Source organism: Beta vulgaris, chromosome 2 (genome assembly GCF_026745355.1).
Source record: "Beta vulgaris subsp. vulgaris cultivar EL10 chromosome 2, EL10.2, whole genome shotgun sequence".
Taxonomy (NCBI): domain Eukaryota; kingdom Viridiplantae; phylum Streptophyta; class Magnoliopsida; order Caryophyllales; family Amaranthaceae; genus Beta; species Beta vulgaris.
This window is the reverse complement of record NC_079203.1, coordinates 54749933-54775576: the sequence shown is the minus strand read 5'-3', so window position 1 is coordinate 54775576 and position 25644 is coordinate 54749933. Positions and strand designations below refer to the sequence as shown.

The window sequence follows — 25644 nt, the reverse complement described above, 5'->3', positions numbered from 1 at the left end:
GATCGAGACACCGATAGCCACGGTGGTTAGAGGGGTAGCCAAGGAAAATGCAAGGAGTAGAGCGTGGGCTAAGTTTGTGAGTCATGGTAGCACTAGTGTTAGGATAACAGAGGCACCCGAAAGTGCGGAGATGAGAATAGGAGGGGGCACGGTTATAGAGGAGGTGAAGAGGAGTGAGGAATTGGAGTGTTTTGGTAGGGCGGATGTTAAGGAGATATGTGGCCATGTGAAGAGCTTCAATCCAAAAGGAGGATGGAAGAGAAGCATGGAACAGGAGAGTGCGCACTATGTCATTGGTAGTGCGAATCATGCGTTCGGCTTTGCCGTTTTGAGAAGAAGTGTATGGGCAAGAGTGGCGGAAGACAATACCATGAGTATCACAAAAGGATTGGAACTCCTTTTTAACATATTCAGTGCCATTGTCACATTGAATGGTTTTAATAGTAGAGTTGAATTGATTCTTAATGTGAGCAATGAAGGTGAGGAAGGTGGAGAAAACTTGAGATTTGCTTGTAAGAGGAAAATCCAGAGATAGTGAGAATAATCATCCAAACATAACAAATAATAACGATAACCAGTGGGACTAATAATAGGGGAAGTCCACAAATCAGTATGAATGATAGCAAAAGGAGCAAACGTTTTATTATTAGAAGGGGAAAAAGGTAAACGACAATGTTTCCCGAATTGACAAGCATGACAAAGAGGGGTAGGGGAATTTTTATTACATTGAATGCATTTATGACTCCTAAGAAAATCTAATACGGCATCGCCAGGGTGGCCAAGCCGATTGTGCCAGGTGGAGGGAGAGAGAGCAGCAAAAACAGGAGGAGTTGTGTTTGAAGGAGTGGATAGTGGATATAAATCTCCAGAACTATTGCACCTCGTCAAGGTCGTCCCCGTCCTCAAATCCTTCACAGTAAAACCAAAAGGGTCAAATTCTATGGAAACATGATTGTCAGTAGTGAAACGACGGACAGATATCAGGTTTTTGACAATAGCAGGAGCATATTGGATATTATGTAATAGTAGAGGAGGGTGAGGGGAGGGAAGGGTGGATGTGCTGGATCCTTTTACTGGAATTAATGTGCCATCACCAACCATAATATGAGAATTTAAATTGCGCCAATTAGAAATAACAGGGAGAATACCTGGATCATTCATAAGATGAGTGGAGGCGCCAGTGTCAAAATACCAGTTATCATCGGGCTGTTGAAGTGTCATGGCATTGAAGAGTTGGGGCAGCTCGGTAGGGACCAAGGAATCGCTCGCGGGGGCGAGGAAGGCCTGCTGGGGGGCAGGCAGTGGCGGGGCAGGAGGGCCAGGAGCTGGGCCAAGGAGGCCCGCATGTCGAGCAGCAGCAGATGGCGGGGAGCAGCAGTAGAGGCCCGCGGTAGGTGAGCTGGGTATGGACTTGGCGGATAGGCCCAGTAGGAGTGCCATGGGGGGGGAGGGCCGTAGTATGGGTGAGATGGGTATGGCCCGTAGCCATAACTGGGCTGGGCAGCAGGCGGGGGAGCACCACTGCCACGACCGCGACCACCCGTCCGGCCACCGCGCCCCCGACTCGGGCGACCACCGGTACGGCCGCCACGGTGACCAGAAGAGGACGAGTGAGACGAAGGTGAACTGTCAGCGGCAAGGAGCACGGTGTTAGTGGAAGAGCCAATTTTCTTGGACTGATTCCGGCGGGTTTCTTCAAGAGCTATCATGGACCGTGCGTTTTGGAATGAAGGTAAGGGCTGAGATTGTTGAATAAATGTCGCCACGGTGTCGAATTCGTCGGTGAGGCCCGACACCAATTGAAGGACAAGTCGTTCTTCAGAGACCGAGTGGCCCAAACTCGATAATTGGTCGGCCGTGGATTTTAGCGATTGACAGTAGGCGGCGGAAGATGCAAAATCTTGCATTTTAATGGTACCAAACTGGTTTTCCAGATGAACAATTCGAGTGCCCTTGTTGTCTTGGAAAAGATCACGGAGTTTACCCCAAGCCACCATTGCCGTGGCCTTTTCATCAAGAATAGCATAGATTAGGTCCTCGTGGATGGTACCGTAAATCCATTGAAGAACAATGGAATCAAGACGACCCCAAAGATCGTCATCAACGTCACTAGGACGTGTAGCAGTAGAGTCAATATGATCCAGTACTTGGTAGGCGCGAGCCGTGTTGCGGAAGAGAGTGGCCCAAGCAGTGTATTGCGGTTTGTCCATGTTAAGGGTGATAGGAAGGGCATTTTTGTAGTTGAGATGGAGGGCAGGATGAAAGGGAGAAGGAGAGGAGGAAGGAGATGACTCCTTGGTAGGTCCGGTCATGGTGGCCGAAAGAGAGAGAGAAAGAAAAGAAGAAGGTGGCTAGGGTTAGGCTCTGATTACCATGTCAGATAATGATCATCCCTTGATTAGGGTATTTCCATTAATTAAATATATATACTAGTACACACTAGGGTTACAAAGGGGTAAATAAGGGAACTAGAATATATACAAAATCTTTACATATTTACGTAGTCTAACAGTCTGCCCTTCTTCTTCTCAAGTTTCTACACACAAAAAGTCAAAACTCACATCTCACAAAATGTTATCTCTGATATCGGGCAAGTTCTGATCTCCATCCATTGTATGTTAGGGCACATAAAAGGTCTTGCTAATCCTAGAAGACAATTTTGGTATTTTTACTTGCACCGAGGTAGCGCAAAATTATCTTTTAGGATAGTGGTCATCCCATGTCACAGCAAATTCATTTGGTTCCTCAAATCTTTAAGTTCATTTACTGTTTTTATTGCAACATACACTAGAATACAACAATTGCTTTATTTCAGTTTAATATTAGTTTGACAATGTTTCTTACGTCAAACTTAGCTCAGTCAAGTTAAGCTCGAGCTAGCCATTTTAGGTGGTTTATATAATTTTATAAACCGATAGCTAACAAAATGTAGATTAGAAAGAAACTACAAATTTTTAGGTGCTTTCTCGAACACCTAAAACTATTTGCTCCTAAACACATTCTTTTGCACATTTATCATAGATTTTGCTCAAATAAAAAACCTGTAAGATATATAAAAAAAATGTACGAGGGAGCGTTTAGTTCTATATATTCTTGATAGCACTGCGGAAACTTTGGCAAGAAACGAAGGGAGTAGTAGTTAATCATTACATAGCTACTTTTTGTGATGATTATATTACACCATTAGTCATCAAATAAAAGTTAGAGTTATCAGATAGAATCTTACTTTCAACTAACAAAATATTCGATCCCTTTAAAGAAAAGGAAAAGTGTTTAGTCCAACAGATAATATAACACAATGAGGGGGGAAAAAAGATAAATTAATAAGAGGATTTTCTATTAATCAAAGAATCATCCAAAAAATTTAAGTCAAAAAATTAGATCGTATGTTGAGGGAATAATCAGACATTAAGATCGCCAATTCGATATAGCTGGCATAGGTTAGCACCTAGAAAGAGCTTAAATTAATTATGATATTAGTAATTGTATATTTTGCTGTGGGCTATAGAATAAGACATCTGGAGCTGCAGATTAATTAGGTGTAATTTATTTCTTTCATCTACTCCCTCCGTCTCAAAATATAGTTTCCATTTTCATTTTGGGTGTTCCAAAATAAAGTTCTCATTTTCATATTTAATTCCATATTTTTTCGTAATTTGTCTAGAAAAATCGTGTCATATCATTTATTTGCTACTTGAATTTTGTTTTTTCCTTTGTTTATTCAACCAAAATGTTACAATTAATGTACTTTCACCAATTACTCTCCATTCTCTCTCCTAAAATCATCTTTTCTCATATAACATTTATTTAAATAAACAAAAACATTTACTATCTCTCTTAGATTCTACTTGCATAAATTACCGTGAAAAAAGGGAAATGAAAACTATATTTTGGGACGGAGGTAGTAATAAATGCTAATATGATTAAGTCAATGTTCTAATTAAAAAGGAGTATAATACATAAAATAATGTAGGTATTTTTAGATTTTAAGTAGAAGAAATATAGTCAAACAAAAATTCCCAGTTCACAACAAGTCCAGATTCAGAAATTTGTTTATTAAAATTTTTATTTACTAGATTTAGTTGACCTAACTTGTTGGGTACGGTGAACTATACAATTAACATCATATCTACTCTTAAATAAAACTTTGAGGTTGTACATATATAACATGCCCTCTTCATACTTTTTTTTTTTTTTTTTTTTTGGTAAACAAAGCATTCATTCATTCATTAATTAATAACGTTAAACATATTACAATCCTTAAACATATTACAATCCGCAGATAGTTGTTCCTTACAATAACTAGGGGGGAGGGGAAAATCCTAGTTACAATGCTATCACCATCCATAGTCCTACACGCTTTGGCCAAGAGATCGGCCACTTTGTTGAAAATCCTGCTGCAATGTTTAATCTGCAAGTCCGGCTTGTTCGTTATCCACTGCCTGCACATAGTAAGTAGGTTGGAGTATAGGTCAGAATGACCCCCCTTGATCAGGTGGGTCGCATCTTTGCAATCAGAGTATATAATCGCCTTTGGGAGGTTATACTTCTCAACAAGATAGAGGGCCTAAAGAATTGCAAGAAGTTCTGCTGCAAAACAGTTATGAGTGTAAATCTTTCTCACAAAACCCCAAAGCCATCTACCTTCAGCGTCACGAATAACCCCCCCAATCCCAGCAACTTCCCTAGGGCCAACAAAAGAAGCATCAACATGAATCATTAAGAACTCTTTTGGGTAGACCAAGACGAGTGGATCCCTAATTTGGCTGGTTGAACCTGTGGCAATATAGTCGAGTACCTTTCTCCTAGCCCTAGCTCCTATAACTCTAAAAGGGGAAGGATTCTTATTTTTAAACACACAACTTTCTATCCTTCCAAATCTCATGGCATAGGTAAGGAAAGAGAGATCCCCAAGGTAGGTCCCAAAACCGGTCCCTGGATACCATATTTTCCAAAAGCCACCCTTTAAACTCCGCATTTGTACTCACAGGCATCCCCGGGCAAGTCCAAACATCCCTACTTTTGCTACAATCCCGAATAATGTGCATACTGTGTTCAAGGTCGGTTTGACATCTCGGACAGGAGGAGTCCTGAGTTATGCCTCTAATCGAAAGCAAGTGCCTGTGGGGAATGCGATCCTGCCATATAAGCCACATAAAAAACCTTAAGTTTTTCAAATTTGAATTTTTTGACTTTTGATTTCGGTAGAAATATGTACGATATGGCACTCTAATATTGAGACTGTATTGACTTTTGAATTTGGAAGCTTGACACATATTGTTAAAATTGCAAATTTTTCTCTGACAAATCTGTCATAATAATTTAGGGATGCGTTCTGTCTTAGTTGTCCGTGAAATTGTTCCTACAATTAATTGAAGGTTATAGGAACAATTTATCCAGACGACACTAGTTTATACTTCGGCTATGTTCAGTTCACCTTATTTTTGCTTATTTCAGATCTAATCAGATCAGATCAGATCAGATCAGAAAAAATAAGTTCAGATCAGATCAGATCAGAAAAAATAAGTTCAGATCAGATCAGATCAGATCAGATCAGACCAGATCAGATCAGATCAGTTCAGATCATATCATGCTTATATTTAAAAACTTATTATTATTAAATATCTTTCACTACATATTAATAAAAATTATAATAATTGAATATTAATAAAGTACTCATTGAGACGAATCAAACAAGACCCCACATGACTATATTTTTTCTATATATTAAGAAAAATCTAAAAGATTATCTCTAATTGTGAATAGTGTCAAGATTCTAAGTGACAAAGATAAAAAAATACAAAGGGGTATTATTATTTACTAGTACATTTGTTTAAAAGAATTATTATTGTTGTTGTTGTTGTACATTAATTATTAATATTGGTAATTTATTAATCTTGTTGTTACCATTATAAATGTCATTGCTATTATTATATTAAGTTATTTTGTTGTTCCCCTCAAAGTTATTTTGTTGTTATTAAATAATAGAAAATTAAAAGCCACATGTTAAGAACATAAGATTGACGCAAAAATAAGAAATATATAAAATATGATATCTCAAATTCATGACAACGAAACTACTAATTTCGGATTACATTTCAAAATAAGCTAAGTGTGACATACAAATTATAAATTTAGATTCGGTATACCTCTTCTACCGAATTCCAAATCTCTCTAGCTATTTGAAGTTGCACGATATTTATTTATTTTTTGCTCAAGTCATAGTTGTTTGTATATCTTGTTCTATTTTATATGGAAAAAAAAGAGTTAGTTTGTCGACTTCTCAAGTGTGAAACTTTTTTTTAAGGGAAAGTGTGAAACATTGTAAAAGTGTTGTTATAAAATAATGACTTGAGTTATATAATTATTTTTAGTAATAATAATAATTATGATTATAATAATTATTGTTGTTCTTATAATAATGATAATAATAATTATTATTATTAATAATAAAAGTTGTATAAAAGTTGTAATAGAAATAAAATGATAATAATAGTAACACTAAAGAAGATCTTATAATGTATTGCATAATAATGATTTACAAAGTAATAATATAATAGTTAATATATTTTATAAAAGATAAGATCTTGTTGAAAAAATAAGTTCAGATCAGATCAGATCAGATCAGATCAGAAAAAATAAGTTCAGATAAGATCAGATCAGAAAAAATAAGTTCAGATCAGATCAGATCAGATAAGTTCAGATCAGAAAATTTCAGGTGAACTGAACATAGCCTTCGTCGGTCCTACTTTATCTACCAAACTTTTTCTTCCTCCGTTCTTTTAATGATTCGTTTTTTTGACTTTTAATACTATTTATATGTGTAACTTTGACTCTCTTTTGTGATTTACACTTCAGAAAAAATATAATCATGTGAAATCTTGTTAGATTCGTCTCAATGTATATTTTCATAATATCAACTTTTTGTAATTTTTGTTTATTGATAATTATAAATATAAAAGTTTAAAATAGTGCATTGACATGTATGTCCAAAAAAACGAATCAACTAAAAAAAACAAAGTGGTAGTTTCTCTATATATGTAGGATTTACATCCACCCTACTCACTTACTTTCTCTCTACTTTCTTACAAACTATTGTGGCAAGGAGATTAGGACGGAAGTAGTTACAAGGTTTTAAAAGGTGGTACATTTTTTTGAGAGGAAAGCTGGGAGAGGGAGATTATGATAAATCAAGAGCCGCTAAAGTGCAAACACTTTGCGGGAAAGAATGTAACCACACATGTTCAGAATTACATGGAACCTCCCAACGAGCTAACAGATGGGCTACGTATTGCCCGCTCGTTTAACATGCGAAATAGAAAAACTATTAAACTCCCTAGCCATCCGGACAATATCATTAATAATACGGAAATGTGGACATAGGCCCTCCTCCTGCTTGTTCACAGCATTAATAACCATTAAAGCATCGCCTTCTAACCAAAGCTGGCCATAACCAAGCCTCCTAGCCACCTCCATTGCGTAACGAGCTGCTGCGCTTTCGGCCAAAACCGCACTCCAAACTGCCGCCACTCTCTTCACACCAGCCGCCACTATACCACCCTCGTGGTTTCGAAACACCACACCCAGACCAATCACACCATCCGGACCCAGATGAGCATCGAAGTTAACCTTAATACACCCCGCCACCGGAGGGCTCCACCCCAACACTACATCCCCAGTCAATCCACGCGGCATCAGCACCCCATTCACGTATGTATCATAATCCAGCACCTGCTGCACAAACCTACTCGCAACCACCGGAGCGTTAACCCACTCGTCTTCGAACACCCTCTTGTTCCTACAAAACCATGCAGCCCACATAAGTGAGCACATAATGCGGACCTCCTCCTTCGACAGTTTACTCACCATCCATTCAAAGCGCTCAGTGAAAGAAGACGACGGGGCATCCATGAGGACCGCCGTAAACTGGCTCACATCCCAAATTTCCTTCGCCTGGCTGCACTCAAACAATGCATGGATGATCGTCTCACTAAGATTGCCACATAGCGAGCAGCATGATGATGGGCTAACATGTCGCGCAAATAGTCTCTCTCTTACCCCGAGGCTACCCTTGCACGCCCTCCACAAAAAATGCTGGAGCTTCGGTGGTCCCCTAACCTTCCACACCTCCCTCCACACACTAGCCTCCCGATCGCCATTAAGAAGGTGCCACGCTCGACTATGTCCAAGCATCCCCAGCCAATAGCACGTTTTGACCGAAAAAATCCCATTCCTACTCGGCCACCAAAAACGATGGTCCCTCGGCCAATAGTGAGATAATGGGATGCTTAAGACTGCTTCCCAGTCACATTCCAAAAATGTTTGCTTCACTAGTTCGCTATTCCATCCACCACCTTGGTAGTCAATCAGTTCACATACCCTCATATCCATATCACTATCCGGACGAGGAGTTGGGACAAAATGAGAGCCCTCACCACCTAGCCAAGCGTCATCCCAGACCCTTATATCCACTCCCGATCCAACACACCACTTCAAACCTTCAAGTAACAAAGATTTAGAACCCCACACACTACGCCAGGTGAAACTTGGGTTATACCCCCGCCGGGCTTCGACAAAGCTGCCCCTTTTATAATATCGAGCCTTCAGAAGCATACCCAAGAGGGAGGTATCATCATCACACAGCCTCCACGCCTGCTTCGCCAATAGCGCGAGGTTGAAGCAATGAAGATCACGAAACCCGAGACCTCCCTGCGCTTTTGGCATACATAACGAGCTCCAATTGTGCCAATGCATCTTCCGTTCTCCATCTTTTGTACCCCACCAGAACCGTGCTATGAGAGAGTTAATTTCATCCACCAAGCCACTAGGTAAGCAGAAAACACTCATCATATATGAAGGAATCGCCTGAGCCACCGCTTTGATTAAAATTTCCTTTCCCGCCTTCGATAATAACTTTTCCTTCCACCCCTGCAACTTCTTCCAAATACGCTCTTTGATACACGCAAAGGTTGCTTTTTTTGATCTACCTATTATTGTGGGCAAACCCAAATACTTCTCCTGACGTTCTACCTCCTGAACTCCAAGAATTCTCACAATCTCCTGCCGTCTCTCACATCGAACACCCCTACTAAAAACCACCTCCGTTTTGCTGAGATTAACCATCTGTCCTGACGCTCTCTCGTATTTACTGATAATATCAGCCACCATAGAGCATTCTTGCACGGAGGCTTTAGAGAAAAGGATGCTATCATCTGCAAAAAACAAATGAGAAACCATAGGCGCACCTCTGCAAATCGTAGCCCCATGAATCTTATTTTCCTGAGTTGCTTTCGTTAACATAGTAGAAAACGCATCTGCACAAATCAAAAAGAGGTAGGGGGAAATAGGGTCCCCTTGCCTCAAGCCCCTCGATGGATGGAGCACACCTTCAATCGCCCCATTTATCTTGAAAGAGAATGACACACTAGAAATGCATGACATAATCTTATCAATCCATTCCCCACAGAAACCCATCTTCTGCATCACCCTCTCCAGGAAGCACCATTCCACCCTATCATAGGCTTTACTCATATCCAGCTTTAAAGCACACAAGCCAGCACCCTCGCTACCCTTCTTTTTCATGGCATGAAAAATTTCAAAAGCCACTAGAGCATTATCAGTTATTAACCGTCGGGGAACAAAAGCACTCTGATTAGGGGAAATAATATCCGGAAGGACACATTTTAGACGATTAGCAAGAGTTTTCGAAAGAATTTTATACAGGACGTTGCAAAGGCTAATAGGCCTAAAGTCCTTCATTGAGCGAGGATTCGCACATTTAGGAATCAAGACAACACAAGTTCGATTCAAAGAGCTCAAATCAATCCGGCCCATCCACCAATCCTGAATAAAAGAAATAACCCCGGGACCCACAATGTGCCAAAATTTCTGGAAAAATAATGCGTGAAAACCATCCATACCTGGAGCTTTATTCGGGTGCATGGCAAACAAAGCCTCTCGGACCTCCTCCCCCGTGGGGCTCCTAGTCAAATTACTGTTCATAGCATCCGAAACACAATGGGTAATCCCCCCCACCGCAGCGTCCATATCCACCGGATGAGAACTAGCAAAAAGTCCCGTGAAATAGTCCTTAACGATCAAACCAATCTCCTCCTTACCTTTTTTCCACACTCCATTCTCATCAAGTAAACCATGAATCATATTCCGTTTCTTTCTTTGGCTTGCCTTATGATGAAAGTATTTCGTATTTTTGTCCCCATCTCGAATTTCGTTCGCACGGGCTCTAGCATGCCAATACGATTCTTCCAACTTATGAATCTCATCAAGCTCCCTGGAGATGTTATTACATTGTTCAAGAGTAGCCGCATCCGGGACACATTGCTGCAGTAAGTTGAGGCGGGCCATAGCCTCCTTCTTTTTCTTCCTTAGCACACCAAAAGTAGATGTTGCCCATAAGGACAACCTTCGCGAGACTTCCTCAATGCGCTGCCCCATGTCCACACCATTTGCCCCACACCAAGCCTCTTCTACAAGTTTGCCACACTCCTCTTTAGATAACCACATAGCTTCAAAACGAAACAGCTTATTGCCCCGCCTATACGAATCATTCACACCCGACTTCAATAGCAAAGGGCAATGATCCGATCGGTACCTAGGGAGGTGCAGCACCTCCCACGAAGGAAACAAGTCACACCACCCCCCATTCGCCAACATCCTATCTAAACGCTCCCTGATGAGTGTCGAAGGAGAATTTCCCCTCTGCCAGGTGAACTTCGAGCCCCTGAACCCCAAATCCCGAACATCACAAGCATCGCGCGCTTCCCGGAAACTATCCAACAATCTCTCTCCCCTCGTTACACCACCCTCTTTCTCCTCATTACTTGCAATCTCATTAAAGTCCCCAAAATAAACTACAGCTTCACCACATTGTTGTTTTACCTGGCGCATTAATTGCCATGTCAAGTGTTTATTTGCACTATCCGGCCACCCATAAATGCCTACCGCATCCCACAAAGGGCCTCTATCCTCATCCAACACAACACCATGAATATGATGAGCCGAAAAAGATTGCACCTCCAACTCAACGCCTTGCCACCAAAGCCCTAAACCACCTGAATGTCCATTACTACTCAAGCAAATTCCATCTGAGAAACCACATCGATTCCGAATCTTTTCAAGAACTTTCGAATCCACCATTGTCTCCATAAGGAAAACAATGTTAGGCCTATCCCGCCAACACAGCGAGTGAAGAGCATTAACTGTCCAAGGGTTGCCCAGGCCCTGACAGTTCCAACTTAAAATTTTCATTGCTCTTCGCGGGGTTGGGCGAGACCAACCTCCGCTACTTGGGTCAAACCCTGACCCTGGGAATCAGAACCTTTCATTTTTTTTCTACAATCTGCCACAATATTCTCCTCATCATTTAAATCTAATAGCACAGCTTTGCGTTTCCCACCCTGGGGGTCCATGTCCATGTCCAGTGAATTACCACCAAAGTCCATCGAAAAATGTGTAATATTAGTAGGAGCTAGGGGAGCTACAATAATATTATTGGGGGGCCCAGACATACCTGTGGACTTAGTATATTTCTTTTTGCTCTTCCATTTCCTAGAGGGACCAGTAGAAGGACCCACCTGGAATTGAAGAAAAGGCGGCTGAGTGGTGTTCTCCAATTCCTCCCCGGCGTGCACTAGCTGCCCCGTCACATCATCACACATCCCATCACCAACATGGCACTGAATATTGACAGACTCATTTATTGCCCTTGGACCCATATCCTCCCCCATATTAATGGTGTCCCCTACACGTGCCTCCAAATTCTGTAACCCACCCTCCCCTGTCCCTACTAAGGGGCCCTCACCCATCGCACTGCTCATAATTGCGTGTCTACCCTTCTCCACACAGGAAACAGCATCATTCCCAGGGGTCAACGCATTAACACCCGTCACCTCCTTCTGCCTCTTCAGATCCTCCCCAGCCAACCCCCCTACTACTTTTACCTCATCTCCTACCCCTCTAACCACAAACGATATTTTCTTGCGAGCCCTTAACACATTTATCTCCTCAATATTACGAGCTCTACCCTTTAATGGGGAAGCCTTCAGCCATGCCCCCCATCCCAGCATAACATCACATTCCTCCGGCATTTCCAACGTACAATCTTTATCACCATGCCCCAAAACCCCACACCGGAAGCAGATGTGCGGGAGTCTTTCATACTTATACTCAATCATCGCCAACGAGCCATCTTTACGCCGGATTCGCTGTTTCCGCCGCAGCGGTTTATTGATATCTAATAACACCTTCACCCTGCAGAACCGTTCCAACCCTAAATCCTCCAGATCAACATCCAGCACAGGTCCTAGGCATCCCGCAATAGCCTCAACCTCAGTCCGTGCCCTACAGTTAAAAGGGAGGTTGTACAACCTTACCCAAAACGGAGAAGAGTCCAATCTCACTTGCGAAGGTTGTTCATCACCATTAATCTCATTCAAAACCAGAAGCTTTTGATCAAAACACCACGGTCTCCCTGCGAGAATCTTGTCCTTATCTTTCCAATGGAAGAATTGGAAGATAAAGGTGTTTACATCAATTGCTCGCACAATCATACCCCGATTTAGAGCCCATACTTGATTCATAGTTCGTTTTAGGGCATCCAAATTCACCGCCCGATCCGAAATCACTTTTCCAACCAACATCAACGAGGTGTTTGTCGTGGAATTACTCGACGGCACGCCACCAAGATCAACCACCTCGTTCTCCTCATCATCAATCGTAAGTCGCGAGCACCGGTCAACAATGTCGTCCGCCATACTATCCACCCTTGGCCGCACTAGCGACGACACGGGCCAGACGCACTGGGAACAACAAACCCTATCTCAGAGAGAAGGGGACTCTAGGAAAAAATTTGCCTATAGGAAAAAAGTTACTTCCCTACTTCTTATTCACATATGTTGGTACATTTGAGTTGCATGTGGTTCAACAATGAACCCTTTTCTATGCAAAATGATTTATTAAACAAATTAAAACCACAATTACAAATTAACTTTCATGTGTTTGGTTATTTGCAAGAGTTGGAGAGGAAATCTAAGTATGAAATAGGAAGGGAGATAATAATAGATGGAAGAAGGGAAAGATGAAGGCAAAGAATAGAGATATAAATGTGAATTTTTTATAATAAAATATTTGCAAGAGTTGGAGAGAAAATCAAACAATGAAAAGGAAAAAAAAAAGAAATACTCCCTCCGTTTCCTAAAGATCTTCCCTCTTTCCGTTTAAGGGTGTTTCCAAAAGATCTTCCCTCTTTTGCTTTATTCCTTATTTGGCAAAACAAATTTCCCTATTTACCCTCTCATGTCACTATCATATGGTCCACCATTACATTATTAATTCAATTTTACTCCCTTTCTCTCTCCTACTTTAACCCCTTTATATTTGTTTATTTATCTAAACCCCTTTCTCTCTCCTACTTTACTCACACCATGCCCCACACAACTTGATTTTCTTTGGTATCTGTAGGAACCGTAAGTGGGAAGATCTTTAAGAAACGGAGGGAGTAATAAATAGGAGAAGGGAAAGATGAAAGTAAACATAAACCCCTTTTTTTTGATAATTTACGTTATAAAAAAAATATTTTTTACTATTGAGATAGCATTTCTTCATCTTTCACAAATCAAACAAAAAAAATAATAAACGCAAATCACTTTTCCTAAATTATTTTTTCTTTTTGCATAATCAAACACCTATCAAAAAAATATTCACGTTCTCTCTTAATTAAGATATGAACCATCTAAAATTGATCATGAATGAGTTACATTCTCTAATAAATAACAGTCACTATTGAGATAGCATTTCTTCATCTTTCACAAATAAAAAAAAAAAACGCAAACCACTTTTCCTTAATTATTTTTTCTTTTTGCCTAATCAAACACCCCTTTTTACTATACTGGATCCTCACATACTATATGGATCTTTCCCTTATCATCCAAAAGGATGTTTTAGGCTGGCCCCTAGACTAGAGTGTCATCCTAAGTCTATTTTCCTTATAAAAAATGATAAATAAATAACGCCAATGTGCTCATTGATAACCAAGGAAATTACTACAATGGGTTTCAAAATGTCTATACACCAAAGGAAATTCATTCATGCACCTTTCTCTTTAATACTTATGGATATTATCCAAACAATAACTTAATACCACACAAAAAAAGAAAAACAATAAATGAAGAATGGGACTCTTCACATGTTCTTGGATCACTACTAGTAACAACTTTGAGTCTTGAGATCAATTTTTTTTAAAAGACTCCAACTTATTATAGGGTAGGGACTAGGGTAGATAAAGTAGGGACAAAAAGAGCATAATGTGTTATAGATTAAGGTATTTCTCTTACATGCCTACCCAATTCAAAGATCTAAATGTGGCATATTCGTATATGCTATAAGCCTAGAGGCTAAATTCTCCTTCCCTTCTTTTATTTAAGCACATAGTATTTAGCATTTTGCATTTGTTGTTAGTTTGCTTTCTTCGAGAGATTGCTTCTAGCTATTAGATAATATTCTCACAAGATAAATAATACTTGTAACGCACTCCTTCCATTCCATAATATAAAGACCTTATATAGTGATGAGAGATTTAGGAGAAAAATTAGAAGTTTGAATTCATATTAGAGGATTCAATTAATCAATTTTTTAATTTGAGTAATTGGTAAATAGAGATTTCAAATAGCTAATTGGGCTAGAAAGATTTTCTAGAAAAAGTTGAGAAAGGAGTTTTTTGGCATTAGATATTTAGAGATGAGTAAGTCAAAATACGTTTATGTCCTAAAGTTCTTGAAAATTACATTAATAAACCATAAAAGTTACAATATGGATTATGCACATGTCCTTATTGGTCATATTATAGAATTATGTAGCAATCAGCTATCGACTACTTACCAATCACCTTAAACAAATAGTAAATAAAATCAGCTAATACAATCAACTATGAGCTATCAACTAATAGGATAAGCTAACAGTTAACAACTATCCACTTATTGTCAAACAATACAATAATTGTTTCTTATTTTCCACGAATAATTAAGATGAATGGACAAAAACTGATAAGTGATTAATATTGTGGGAGCGAATTTGATTTTAGGAAATACAATGGAGAATAGTGGGTAAAATAGCGTCAATATATGACTAATTCAATCTTTGGATTAAATAAACAAAGAATAAAAAACTAATTTCAAGAAGCAAATAAATGATGTTGGAACTTTTTTTAAAAAACAAATAATGAAAAAATGTGGAATTAAAAAAATTAGCCAATACTATATTTTGGGACACAGCAAGGAAACAAAAACCATATTAATTATTATGGGATAAAGGGAGAAATATATTCTCTATTATTGAGTTAAATCACCCTTGTTGCTAATGTCTATTTCATGTGGATTACAAATTTTATTATACACTTGAAAATATATGGTATTTCTAAAGCTAATTTATTGCTCATAATTAAAACTCCATATGAGCACATTAAAACCTTAAATGTATCATACACACTATACACATGAGTGCGAAAAAGAAACAAACATTATATTACGGGACAAGGGGAGAAACATATTCTCCATTTTTGAGTTAAATCACACTTGTTGTTAATGTCCATTTCATGCGAATTACAAAAAAAAATTATACATTTGGAAAAACATTTCCATCGAGTAGATGAAGTTTTCCCCTTGAATTCATATATTCGAACCCCCTAAGTAGTAATTATTGTTTTCATACTATCAATACATTATTAATGCCTATGTTTAGCATATAGATTATCCATTGGACAGATTTTTTTTTTAACTTGTAATTTAGTTATATTAAGTTTAAGTGTAAAATTATCCATCACAAGAGAAAAGAGTTTAATAATCAGATACTCCTTTCAATCTTGCATAACCGTCTATTAAAAGTCTATTAAGTTGTTTATTATTATATTGATCTTTAAAATATAACATTTATCAGTCTCCTTCTAATAAATACTTAAACACCGTTCTTTTAAACTGAAAGACATTGAACTAGATTAAATTGAGCATAACTAAAAGAATTAAACTGAAAATTAGTCCAAAGAAACAAAGTCTTATTTTACAATAAATAAGAGATACAATCATCATGGTCCCTCATCTTTTTCCTTGTTCCTTCAAAGCAACATGGATTCTTTGCAGCCTACTTGTATTACTCCAATAATCATACACTTGGCAACCATTAAATGCAAGAAAAAATATTTTATTCCTTGGACCATCTTAATGTATGTACTATAGGATATCTTTATTAATACTATAACCGGAGCATTTATTTATTTGCTAAGTGATTGGAGGCTTTTATGGAGTTCATCTTAATCCTGTGACAGGTAGTTGTCACTTGTAGTTAGGAAAATGTCAGCGTTACTTACTCTACTGGCAATAAAGGAGTAGGCTGCAAGTGCAACCACAAAATGCAACTTGATTAAATCATTTTACTAAGCCAAAAACCAAAACAAAAAAAAAAGCATAAATCAAAAGAATTCAAAAAAAGGTAGTTCCCTTCTTCATGGAAAGTTACCTATAAAGTTAAATTTTCTGAAAACGGGTACGACTTATATTAGTGATATAGATAATAATTTACAAGACTTCCCTACAATAAAACCGTTAAAAAGATATATATTTCATGATTAATTGAGCAGTGAGTGATAGCCTATTGGAATTAGCATCATCTCCGACTCTAAAACCAAGTTCCACCCTTGTAAGAGGAATTCCCGTAATCCCCTTCTCCCTTTACTTGCAACAGACTTCAACTTACCTTATTAATCATGATTGATCTAAACCATTAGGTTTTTTACAAAATGCATTGATGAAAAATGATAATAAACATTACTAAAATACACTTCCATTTTATACAAAATTAAATGTTAAAAGCTATTACTTCTAGGAGAACTTTAAACTTTATATCTTAAAACAACATAAGTAATTGAATCATGGTAAGATTCAAAAGAAAAAGTTCACTTCAAAACAACTCGTTCAACATTTAAAGCCAACTCATTTTCCATACAATCTATAATAGATTGTCAAAATTAAATGGTTGATTTTAAACAATGTACTCCCTCCGATAACGAATTACTAGCAATAAGTAAATATTCTACCTCTCACAGATAATACCAAACGTTGCTAGTAATTCGTTATGGAGGGAGTAAAAACTATCTCCGGATAGAGTTGAGTAGAATCTATAGGTATAGTATAGAGTTGAAATCCTTTCCATACAGATACAGAAGTATTTGAAGAAAAACTCTTGTCATCTAATGATAATCAATTGTTTGGCTGAATAGAGAAACTATTATATTTGCAATGCTGTTTTTCTGTATAAAATTATTGTTTGGTCGATTTTAGGAAATTTTACATGCCTCAAGAGACCTAAATAACTTATTCTCCATTCGTGAAAAGTATAACTTGACCTTCTACTTCCCATATTTATCCACTTCCTTAGAATTTTTAACCTTTTAGCAATTACCTCTAATTTGCCACCAAAAAGTTTCACATTTACCCACTTCTCAAAAACTCATATTTCCCATGTTTTATCTATACGAGCAAACAAGCACAAAAACATCTAAAAAATGAAGATAAGGCTTATGAGCCTCAGTAATTGAAATTTTCTTTATTATTACTCTGTTTATATATGTAGAATGTAGAAGTTAATATATAAAGTACTTCCTTCGTAACGAATTACTAGTAACAACTGAATATTTTACTTCTCACAAATAATACCAAATATTGCTAGTAATTCGTTACGAAGAGAGTTCTATATTTCAGCACTACAACGAAGTTTCAAAAGAAATTATAGGAATAAATGGTAAGCATATGCACTAATGACAAGAATTCCCAAAAAGCGGTGTGGCAAATTTTTAGACACTTTCCAAAATTGTGTGCATTATTGACAAAATAATTGGCACAAATTATCGGGGATGTGGGCATATTAATTCTGCAAAAGACACATACTATCTCAAGGCATGTCAGTGATAAACCAATAACTCCTATAATAATTCTTCATACAAAACATGCGTGGTGAACTTTCATTCACAAAAGAATTGGTACCAAAATATACTCTCCAACTTTCATTGTACCCTATTGATAAAGAAAGACATTTATAGGCAAAAGACCAAACTAATCAATCATTCCTCCATTTTCCTAACATGTCGTGCAACTTAAGTGGGAAAACTTGCATACAACAAGAAAAACATGAATATGATAACAAGTAAACAAGCTTCTACCAAATAACAAATGCCAAAAACTTGGGCATTATTTGGTTGTATTGCCATTTCGCCAGTCCTCACAATCATTTTTATTTAAAAAAGCATTGTCGAATGCACCACAGTTCACCACCACCACAACCACTAGTCGCGTATTCCACAAATTTTCTACTGCGATCTCCAGATGTTCCACGACAGTTAACCATCTATGATGCGGGGACGAAGTCCAATATATAAGTACAAGGGTGAGAAACGAGAAGAAATAAAGAAATGGTATTTCTCCTATGGAATACTTCTCCATTTCAGAGCAGTATGCTAAAGCACCAGATAATATAAAAAAAGCCAGTTTGAATGAGAAATGAAACCCCAACTATCGGGGCACTAAATACGGAGATTCCCTCGTACTATGCAAGTTGATTGAAAAAATAACAACCAAGAAACAATTGTTCATGTGAAGATCATCCGTCCACAACCATCCATGATCAAAGAACAAATAATGCTAAAAACGGATTAAAGAAAGGAGAATTGTTCAATGACTTACATAATTTATGTGCAGGTTACAAACATCAGTTAGCCTAAATAATATTTGTAGATAGCCATGTGCTCATTGAGAAGGAACCACAAAGGTGACAACCTGCCAGGATGTAATGAATTTCCAATACAACCTTTCAGGATCATACACTATAAGGACATTTCAAAAACAACAAAACTAAGCTGAATAAACAGCTTCTAAAGAAAACATGACATTCATGGAATACAATAATCAAGTTGCCATGTACTTATAAATAAACATTACCATCACACCACGACTTTGCTCAAAATTATAATATCGTACGAGGAATACTAACAGAACACGAAGTAGAAACTCAGATTAAGTTGAAAGCAGCCACTTGTAATTGTAGAATATAACCAGTTGGTTCGTGACCATCTCTCCTCGACTAGATAAAGTACCATAAAAGTTAACATGCAACCCGCAACGATGGAAAGATATTCTAGTTGAGTATCTTGCATGATCTTCATCAACTACTGACTTTCTAAAATCTACAGTTTCCTTGTTTATTCAAACCAGTTAGCATTGAAAGTTATTGCTAAATATAAATTATTATACTCGTTTTAACTCCATGTCTCTGTTATTGACTTCTCTGGTGTCCTTTATGTTCCCCAAGACTACGAACATTGTAACTGCAGATTCCAAATGTTTAAATATCTATGGACTTTATTTGACAGCAACAGCTTCTGACATGTTCAAGCTTATAATTAAACCAATTCTTAAAATTGGTATTTTAAAATTTTGCACTAGTTCATACATAATTGATGTTTTAGTCTTTTAGAATTATTAGAAGACTCCAATAATAAATTGTCCGATGAACTACCATTAATGATCGAACTCCCACCAAATGAAAAGCAAGTAACATATTGGGGTTTGATAAAATTAATCGTATTTTGTTAGGATTGGCGTTACTAGGAGAGACAACTACTCCTAATAAAGAAACCTTCATCATGCCAGTGCAATAGGCCAAAATAACAATAAGAATAGGTGGAGAATTTATAAGATAAACCTACTATGTTGATCAGAATTAAGGGCATGAATCACTTACCAGCAACAAGGAGAAACAAATATTTGCAAGAGGCTTAATCTTCCTATCGACGACGCAAGTCCCTCTGTAAATGAAAAGGAAAAACACAGAACATTAGACATTATAGTTTGCAAGTCATGGAGTCGATGGAGATATCAGTTCCACTTCTACAGTTCTACCTAAGTTCTATTAGCAGCAGCACTTGGTAATCATACCGACTCTAACACAGTAGTTCATAAATAAAATCTGTTCAAAGACATTTTCATTTTCGATGTATTATATAACTGAAGCAAAAATGGGCATGTGCACAAAAGCCACCTGATAAGTGAGAACAGCACAAGTACATTCTTCAAAAAAAAAAACATAAGCAAAAAAGTAGAAGAGCAAAGTGCATAATCATAAAACTTCATATTTCTAAAACTCTTGATGGATCCGTATAGGACATCCATAAGATTTCACATCCACAGCTTAAAAGACTAACACCTGCATGACAACTAATGCAGCTCAAGGTGGACTCGACATGTTTCTATTAGAATTCGAAGCTCAAAACAGCTAGATATACAGGCAAGACATGTTGATTATACGAATGGCCTTGCACATTACGATGAAAAAAAGAAAAGAAAAGGAAAGGACATTAAATAGTTCAATAAGGAAATTACTCAAACTCAATCACAGCTACTAAATACGGTAGCCTTTGTATTACATGCTGAAGCCTAAAATGGAACCTAGGATAAGCTTGAGAGCACATTATTCTATGTGGTTACATCAAAACACAATCTCACATCTATGTCTACACTTGCAAGAATGACACTTACTCTTGGCCCACGATCGGTGACTTGTGGTCGTCTACTAGACATTTGAACCGGTTGTTGAATCATCTCTGGACTGTCATGCTTATAGAATGCCTGGAGTGTTCTTATAACAAATGGACGCACAATATTCACCTCCATTGCAGAAAGATTTTTCAGCTGGTACCAAGATCACAGGCAACGGATATAAATGAGAACTACATAAACATGAGTGCACAATAGAAGCATTACTCTCCAATATGTTCTGTGGGGCAGCATTAAACCCAAATATGTCCTGAATCCTGAGAAAAGGGAAGCATAGCAAAAATACATGGGAGTTGCCTAGTTTCACAGCCAAATTCTTCTGAATGAATAATAGCAACCAGAATGATTGAGAAGTAACAGCATTACATGACAATATTCAAGTAGTAAAATTGTAAAACTAGCAGTTGCAGCGAATTTACAGTAACAAAGCTGACACTAACAACTGAACGGTTGGACCTAAGAGTAACATTAAGATTGACAAAACCCTCAAACTATTGTATAGATCTAAGTAATTACACCCACTTGATAAATTGCATACACGCCTTTACACAAACAAAGTCCTATTGTTTAACTATTGTCCTCATCATTCTAAATTCTAACTAAGCGGGAGAAAAAATTCCTATAACAATACAGTGCAGATGAACCAAAGATGCTACATCATTGTCGAGAAGACAGCTTGCAGTTTCATGTTATCATTGCCATATAGATATCCAACATGTTTTTCTATTACTTTAAACAATTAGCCACGTTACTTAAACAATTAGCCAATAATTAAAACTCCTCCAATCATCTGAAAGTCCATATATGAAGGCTTCATGTGTCATAATTATAAAGGGAGCTAGTTTTGCTAGTAAGTCTGAAAGCGAGTACTTGAGCCATATGAAAATGCAAGATGCCATTGCTTAATACTCACGCCACTATGTACCTCAAATGTTGTGTTAACAATAAGTCGTTGAACTAATCCAATTAAGATAAGGTACTTTAAAGAACCCTAAATCACAATGATCATCACACCCTAAACAACATAAACTTTATGTGAAAATATGTCTTCGTTCTTTGTTATAATAACGAAAAACATGGCATACACGGATACACCACAACCATCTCAATTTCCCTGTTTAGCCCGATAGCATTGCCAGAGTCTACAGCCAGTTTTCTGGTAAAGTCATTAAATCATCACACGCTACTCTTGCCAAATGCATCACAACAACCAATGACTATAGGCAGTTCAAAATTTTCCGTGTGTTTCCTTGAAAGAGAGGGTCAGGAAGACACTGCAAGATTTAAAAGAAACACTTTGTCTCGTCCAGTACGGAGGTCCTCATCAAAGTTATAGCCCAAGTTATTCCCACCTATATGATGAGTATACTTAGGGATCCCATGGTTTTTTGGATGATATTCATGGTCTATGCGGTCCTTATTGGTGCGGATCAAAGGATGTGGAGAGGAAGTTTAACATTGGCATAATAGCAATGCACTGGGTATGCCAAAGTCTACGAGAGGAATGGGCTTTTGGGATCTCAAATGCTTTAATCAAGTCTCTTCTTGCCCAAGAAGGTTGAAGACTTCCTAAAGTTTCGAGCCCACTATTGCACTGTGTTTTAAAGGCTCTGTATTACAAGTATTCTGACTTTCTTGAGGCTAATAGGGGAGCTAACATTTGGAGGTTCCCATGTATATAGGGAGCTCGCTATTCTTGCCATAGCAATTGGATAGATAAGACTTTACTGTTAGAGAGGCTTAAGTCATGAGTGGCTTATGGCCTAAATATTAAGGTTTGAAACAATGCTTGGCTTCCAGGTGATGGCTCTTTCTTGGTTTTCAACACCAACTGGGAACGTTGATCACAAGTTAAAGGTTTCGGACCTGATTGATTAAAAGTGGCCAATGGTACTACGAAAAGGTGTTCAATATTTTAGTAAAAAAAAGAAAAGAAGAATATAGCCTGGGCAATGATATCCCTCTATCTCTTTCGTGGCCCCGTGATAGACTTCATTGGTGGTCTAGTGGCGTCCTCTCAGGTTATTGGCTTGGTATAATGGGCCATATGCGTGCTTGGTCGTACAGTTTGAGGCTAAAGAAAATGACTAATGGATGATGGAAGATTAGGTCATTTCCAAAGTTAAATCGCTATGTTGGAGAACTTGTAAGGGCTGCTTGGCAGTGAAAGACTGATTGCGGCAACATCATATTGTGCCAGGTGGCAGGTTCGTGAAACTGGAGATAAGACCACTATTTATTCCATCTTAATTGTTTATATGCAAATAATATCTGGTCCGACAGTAGCTTTGCTGGTCTGCAGAACGACACTCCCACTTCGTCCTTTGGGGAGACTGGAAAGGGTAACCAGCAAGGTGCATGTGGAAAAGCTCCGTACCTTTGTCAATTCACTCTGGGCTCTGAGTGGATGTATAGGAACTAGCTGGTTCTCGAACTCCTGATGCTATGTGTGTCACAGCAGATTTACATTGGTTAGCGTGTGTAGGAATGAAACCTCAAAAGCAGTTGACCCATTGTCTTCAATCGGAGTGGTGGCAGATGTGGCAGGCATGTCCATGGATCCACATCAGAGGCCTATTTAATCAATGTTGATGGCCATATTTAAGGAAACGAACAGAGTGGCTGCTTGTTCTTGCCGTGTGCAGGTTGTGGATGAGATGCGGTTGGAGCTGGAAGACGCCGCAGCAGCTAGGTATGGCCTTTAAGACAAATAGGTTGGGCTTTTCAAGGGTGATGCTTGAAAGTGATTCTTTGAATGTGATGCGACCATGTGAACCAATTGGAGAATGGACAGGCTGCTCCTCTCTACCTTATTCATGATGATATTTTTAAGGCAAGCATGGATTTTAATTATTTTCCTTGCGATGATGTGAGAAGGATGGGCAATATGGCAGCTCATCTAGTGGCAAGATGGGACGCTAGTGTTGGGTCCAGAGCTGTTTAAATGGATCCATTTCCCCAAAGCATTTGTACCTGGGGAGCTGTTGTTCTTTGAGATTGATCTCTGAAATTGTCATAGAGCTCCTATTAAAGTAGTAAAGTACCTATCTATTGCCAACATCCACTGCCCGGCATTCCCCGGCCCAGATTGGAAAATGTTATTTTGTCTCATCATTCTTACTAATATGCTAGGATAGAACCAAGAAACTGCAGAAGTTAGGCATATAATTGGCCTTAACTAAAGCAAAAGTAAGGGAATAGACCACCAGCAGATTCTCTAGAAGCTAATTTTTCATAGAAATTCATGGAAGGCACAACTATGAAAAGCAATCATTATGTCTTTGCCAATGACAAGCTTAGTCTAAAGCAACAAACAATACCTTCACTGCATGCGTCCGAGCAGATATGGTTTCCAATCCAGACTCCACTTTATGGAATCTCACATCCCTGATGTCTTCAATAAGGGACCTTACCTACATACACATGTGTGGACTACTGTCTCATTTAGTTTTCAAACTTAAAATGCATAAGATTTATGGTCTCAAAATTCTATGGAACTTACCATGTATATGTCTGGAATATCATCCCTGGCACTGGCATGAAAATAAAATCTCATTCAGTTCAACCAAAAAAAAGGCCGGGAATCAAGTAGGACTCCATGTGAAAAGAACTTACTGGTCAAAGAGAAGTCGCGAAATTTCCACATAATGAAAAGGTAGTGGCTGAAACTCCTTAGGGGAATCTCGCTCAGCTTCTAAAATTTGTGTTAACCTATCTGGTATACACAAATGTATAATACTAAAAGTCATCTCTGTTACACGCCCAATGATATCATGTCTGAACATTAATGGAAATGAACTAAAATTGTAATGCACTCCATGACTTATGTTCCAACTACTTAAACAACAATGAAGAAAGATACCAACTCTATAGACCTATATGTTGTCATAACTTCATAATGTCAATCCACTCCAACAAAAATCTATATTCGAGAAGATGAAATTTTACGACAAAACTCAAACAAAATACCCACCAATCGTCATCCACTCGGGCGGTCGAACAGTACATTTCCCTCTTTTCTTCAGTGCCACAGCAAGCCATAACGGAACTTTCGTTGCTATTTGGGGCCGGAAAGGGCCATAATCACCCTAACAATCAAACCAATTTGCTAAATTCAAATTTCTAACTAATTAGGGCAAAATTGAAAAATCGAACAGAAAATATCGAACAACTTAAATTACCGAAATCAAATTGAGAGCATCCATTCTCATATTGGGCACAATTTCAATCATTTCATCTTCAGCCAAGAATTCCATCTACAATAACCACAAAAAAATTGCACAACAATGAAGGAAGATACAAATATACAATATAACTGAAAAAATCGGCAAAAAAAAAATTGATGAAGGTGATATTAGGTTACCTCGGCTGCTGAGAATACTGAAGATTGGGGATCAGATTGGCCCGCCATTTCTGAAAATTGGACAAAGAAATTAGCTGCAAACTGCTTAGATTTAAAATTCACAGTTGAATTTTGCCTAAGAAAAATGCGAATTAGGGAAAAATTGGGTCAATGTATTCAGTGAAATTGCAAACCCTAACTATGTTGGCGGGAAAAAACTGAGCTAACTAGTGCAACTGTGCAAGTGAGAAATCACTTTTGAATTTCTCTCATCTTAACACTGCAAAGAGAAAAAATTGGATCAAGATTTAAACAACTGTTACAGCCCGATGTGAAGCAAACACTTATTGGCCCAATTAGGTTTGTCCCTTGGAATTGTGATTTATAATAAAAGTGTATCGGTTTTCATTAGTTCGTCCTGATTGAGTTTGGGTTTATTTTTCTAAAGCATTTGTTAAGTGGATATTATAAAAGACATAAATGAAATGATCATATAAAGTGAATGTGAGAAATTGGAAATACTGTGATGGTTGTTTATTGTATTTTTTAATATGGACAATCTTTTGAGAATATGTCAAAACAAAAAGTTTGAGACGAACAATGGCGATGGAAGGAGTAGATTATCCTCATAGTATGACATAGATCTTTATAGGGATTTTTACAATCTTTTTGAGTTATGACATGTTTATT

General features: G+C 37.9%; 3 protein-coding genes across 6 annotated transcripts; all 3 read right to left on the bottom strand.

The window, feature by feature from the left end:
- Positions 1 to 2380, bottom strand: LOC125495055 (uncharacterized). Its single transcript, XM_048639597.2, has 2 exons — positions 1149 to 2380; positions 1 to 909 (listed from the first exon to the last, which is right to left on the bottom strand). Exon 1 carries the CDS (start codon positions 2310 to 2312, stop codon positions 1218 to 1220), a length of 1095 nt encoding a protein of 364 aa, XP_048495554.2. The 5' UTR covers positions 2313 to 2380; the 3' UTR covers positions 1 to 909; positions 1149 to 1217.
- Positions 2381 to 4201: 1821 nt separating this feature from the next.
- On the bottom strand, positions 4202 to 25383 carry LOC104904115 (DNA replication complex GINS protein PSF2). 4 transcript variants are annotated; one of them, XR_791596.4, is made up of 10 exons: positions 24976 to 25381; positions 24794 to 24868; positions 24586 to 24700; positions 24228 to 24327; positions 24115 to 24145; positions 23933 to 24025; positions 20595 to 20747; positions 19801 to 19864; positions 18744 to 18836; positions 4202 to 4442 (listed from the first exon to the last, which is right to left on the bottom strand). XR_791596.4 is itself a non-coding variant. In XM_048639596.2 (10 exons), exons 2-9 carry the CDS (start codon positions 25021 to 25023, stop codon positions 19844 to 19846), a joined length of 636 nt encoding a protein of 211 aa, XP_048495553.1. In that variant the 5' UTR covers positions 25024 to 25025; positions 25155 to 25383; the 3' UTR covers positions 18549 to 18836; positions 19801 to 19843. The 4 variants fall into 4 exon arrangements, 2 of the variants coding, with proteins under 2 accessions (XP_048495553.1, XP_010690611.1); XR_791597.4 differs by lacking the exon at positions 4202 to 4442 and adding an exon at positions 15890 to 18408; XM_048639596.2 differs by lacking the exon at positions 4202 to 4442 and having other exon boundaries at positions 18549 to 18836; positions 24976 to 25025; positions 25155 to 25383.
- LOC125494941 (uncharacterized) lies at positions 7285 to 11157 on the bottom strand. Its single transcript, XM_048638875.2, has one exon. The coding sequence runs from the start codon at positions 11155 to 11157 to the stop codon at positions 7285 to 7287; it is 3873 nt and encodes a 1290-aa protein (XP_048494832.2).
- Positions 25384 to 25644: the final 261 nt, after the last annotated feature.

Excerpts from the sequence above, each read along its gene's own strand:
- LOC125495055 (XM_048639597.2), bottom strand. The coding sequence starts at position 2,312 with ATGACCGGACCTACCAAGGAGTCATCTCCTTCCTCCTCTCCTTCTCCC.
- LOC125494941 (XM_048638875.2), bottom strand. The coding sequence starts at position 11,157 with ATGGTGGATTCGAAAGTTCTTGAAAAGATTCGGAATCGATGTGGTTTC.
- LOC104904115 (XM_048639596.2), bottom strand. The coding sequence starts at position 25,023 with ATGGCGGGCCAATCTGATCCCCAATCTTCAGTATTCTCAGCAGCCGAG. Across the intron at positions 24,328-24,585 it reads GCCCGAGTGGATGACGATTG|ATAGGTTAACACAAATTTTA; the intron begins GTGGGTATTTTG and ends TGTGTATACCAG. Across the intron at positions 24,146-24,227 it reads TCGCGACTTCTCTTTGACCA|TGCCAGGGATGATATTCCAG; the intron begins GTAAGTTCTTTT and ends TTTTCATGCCAG.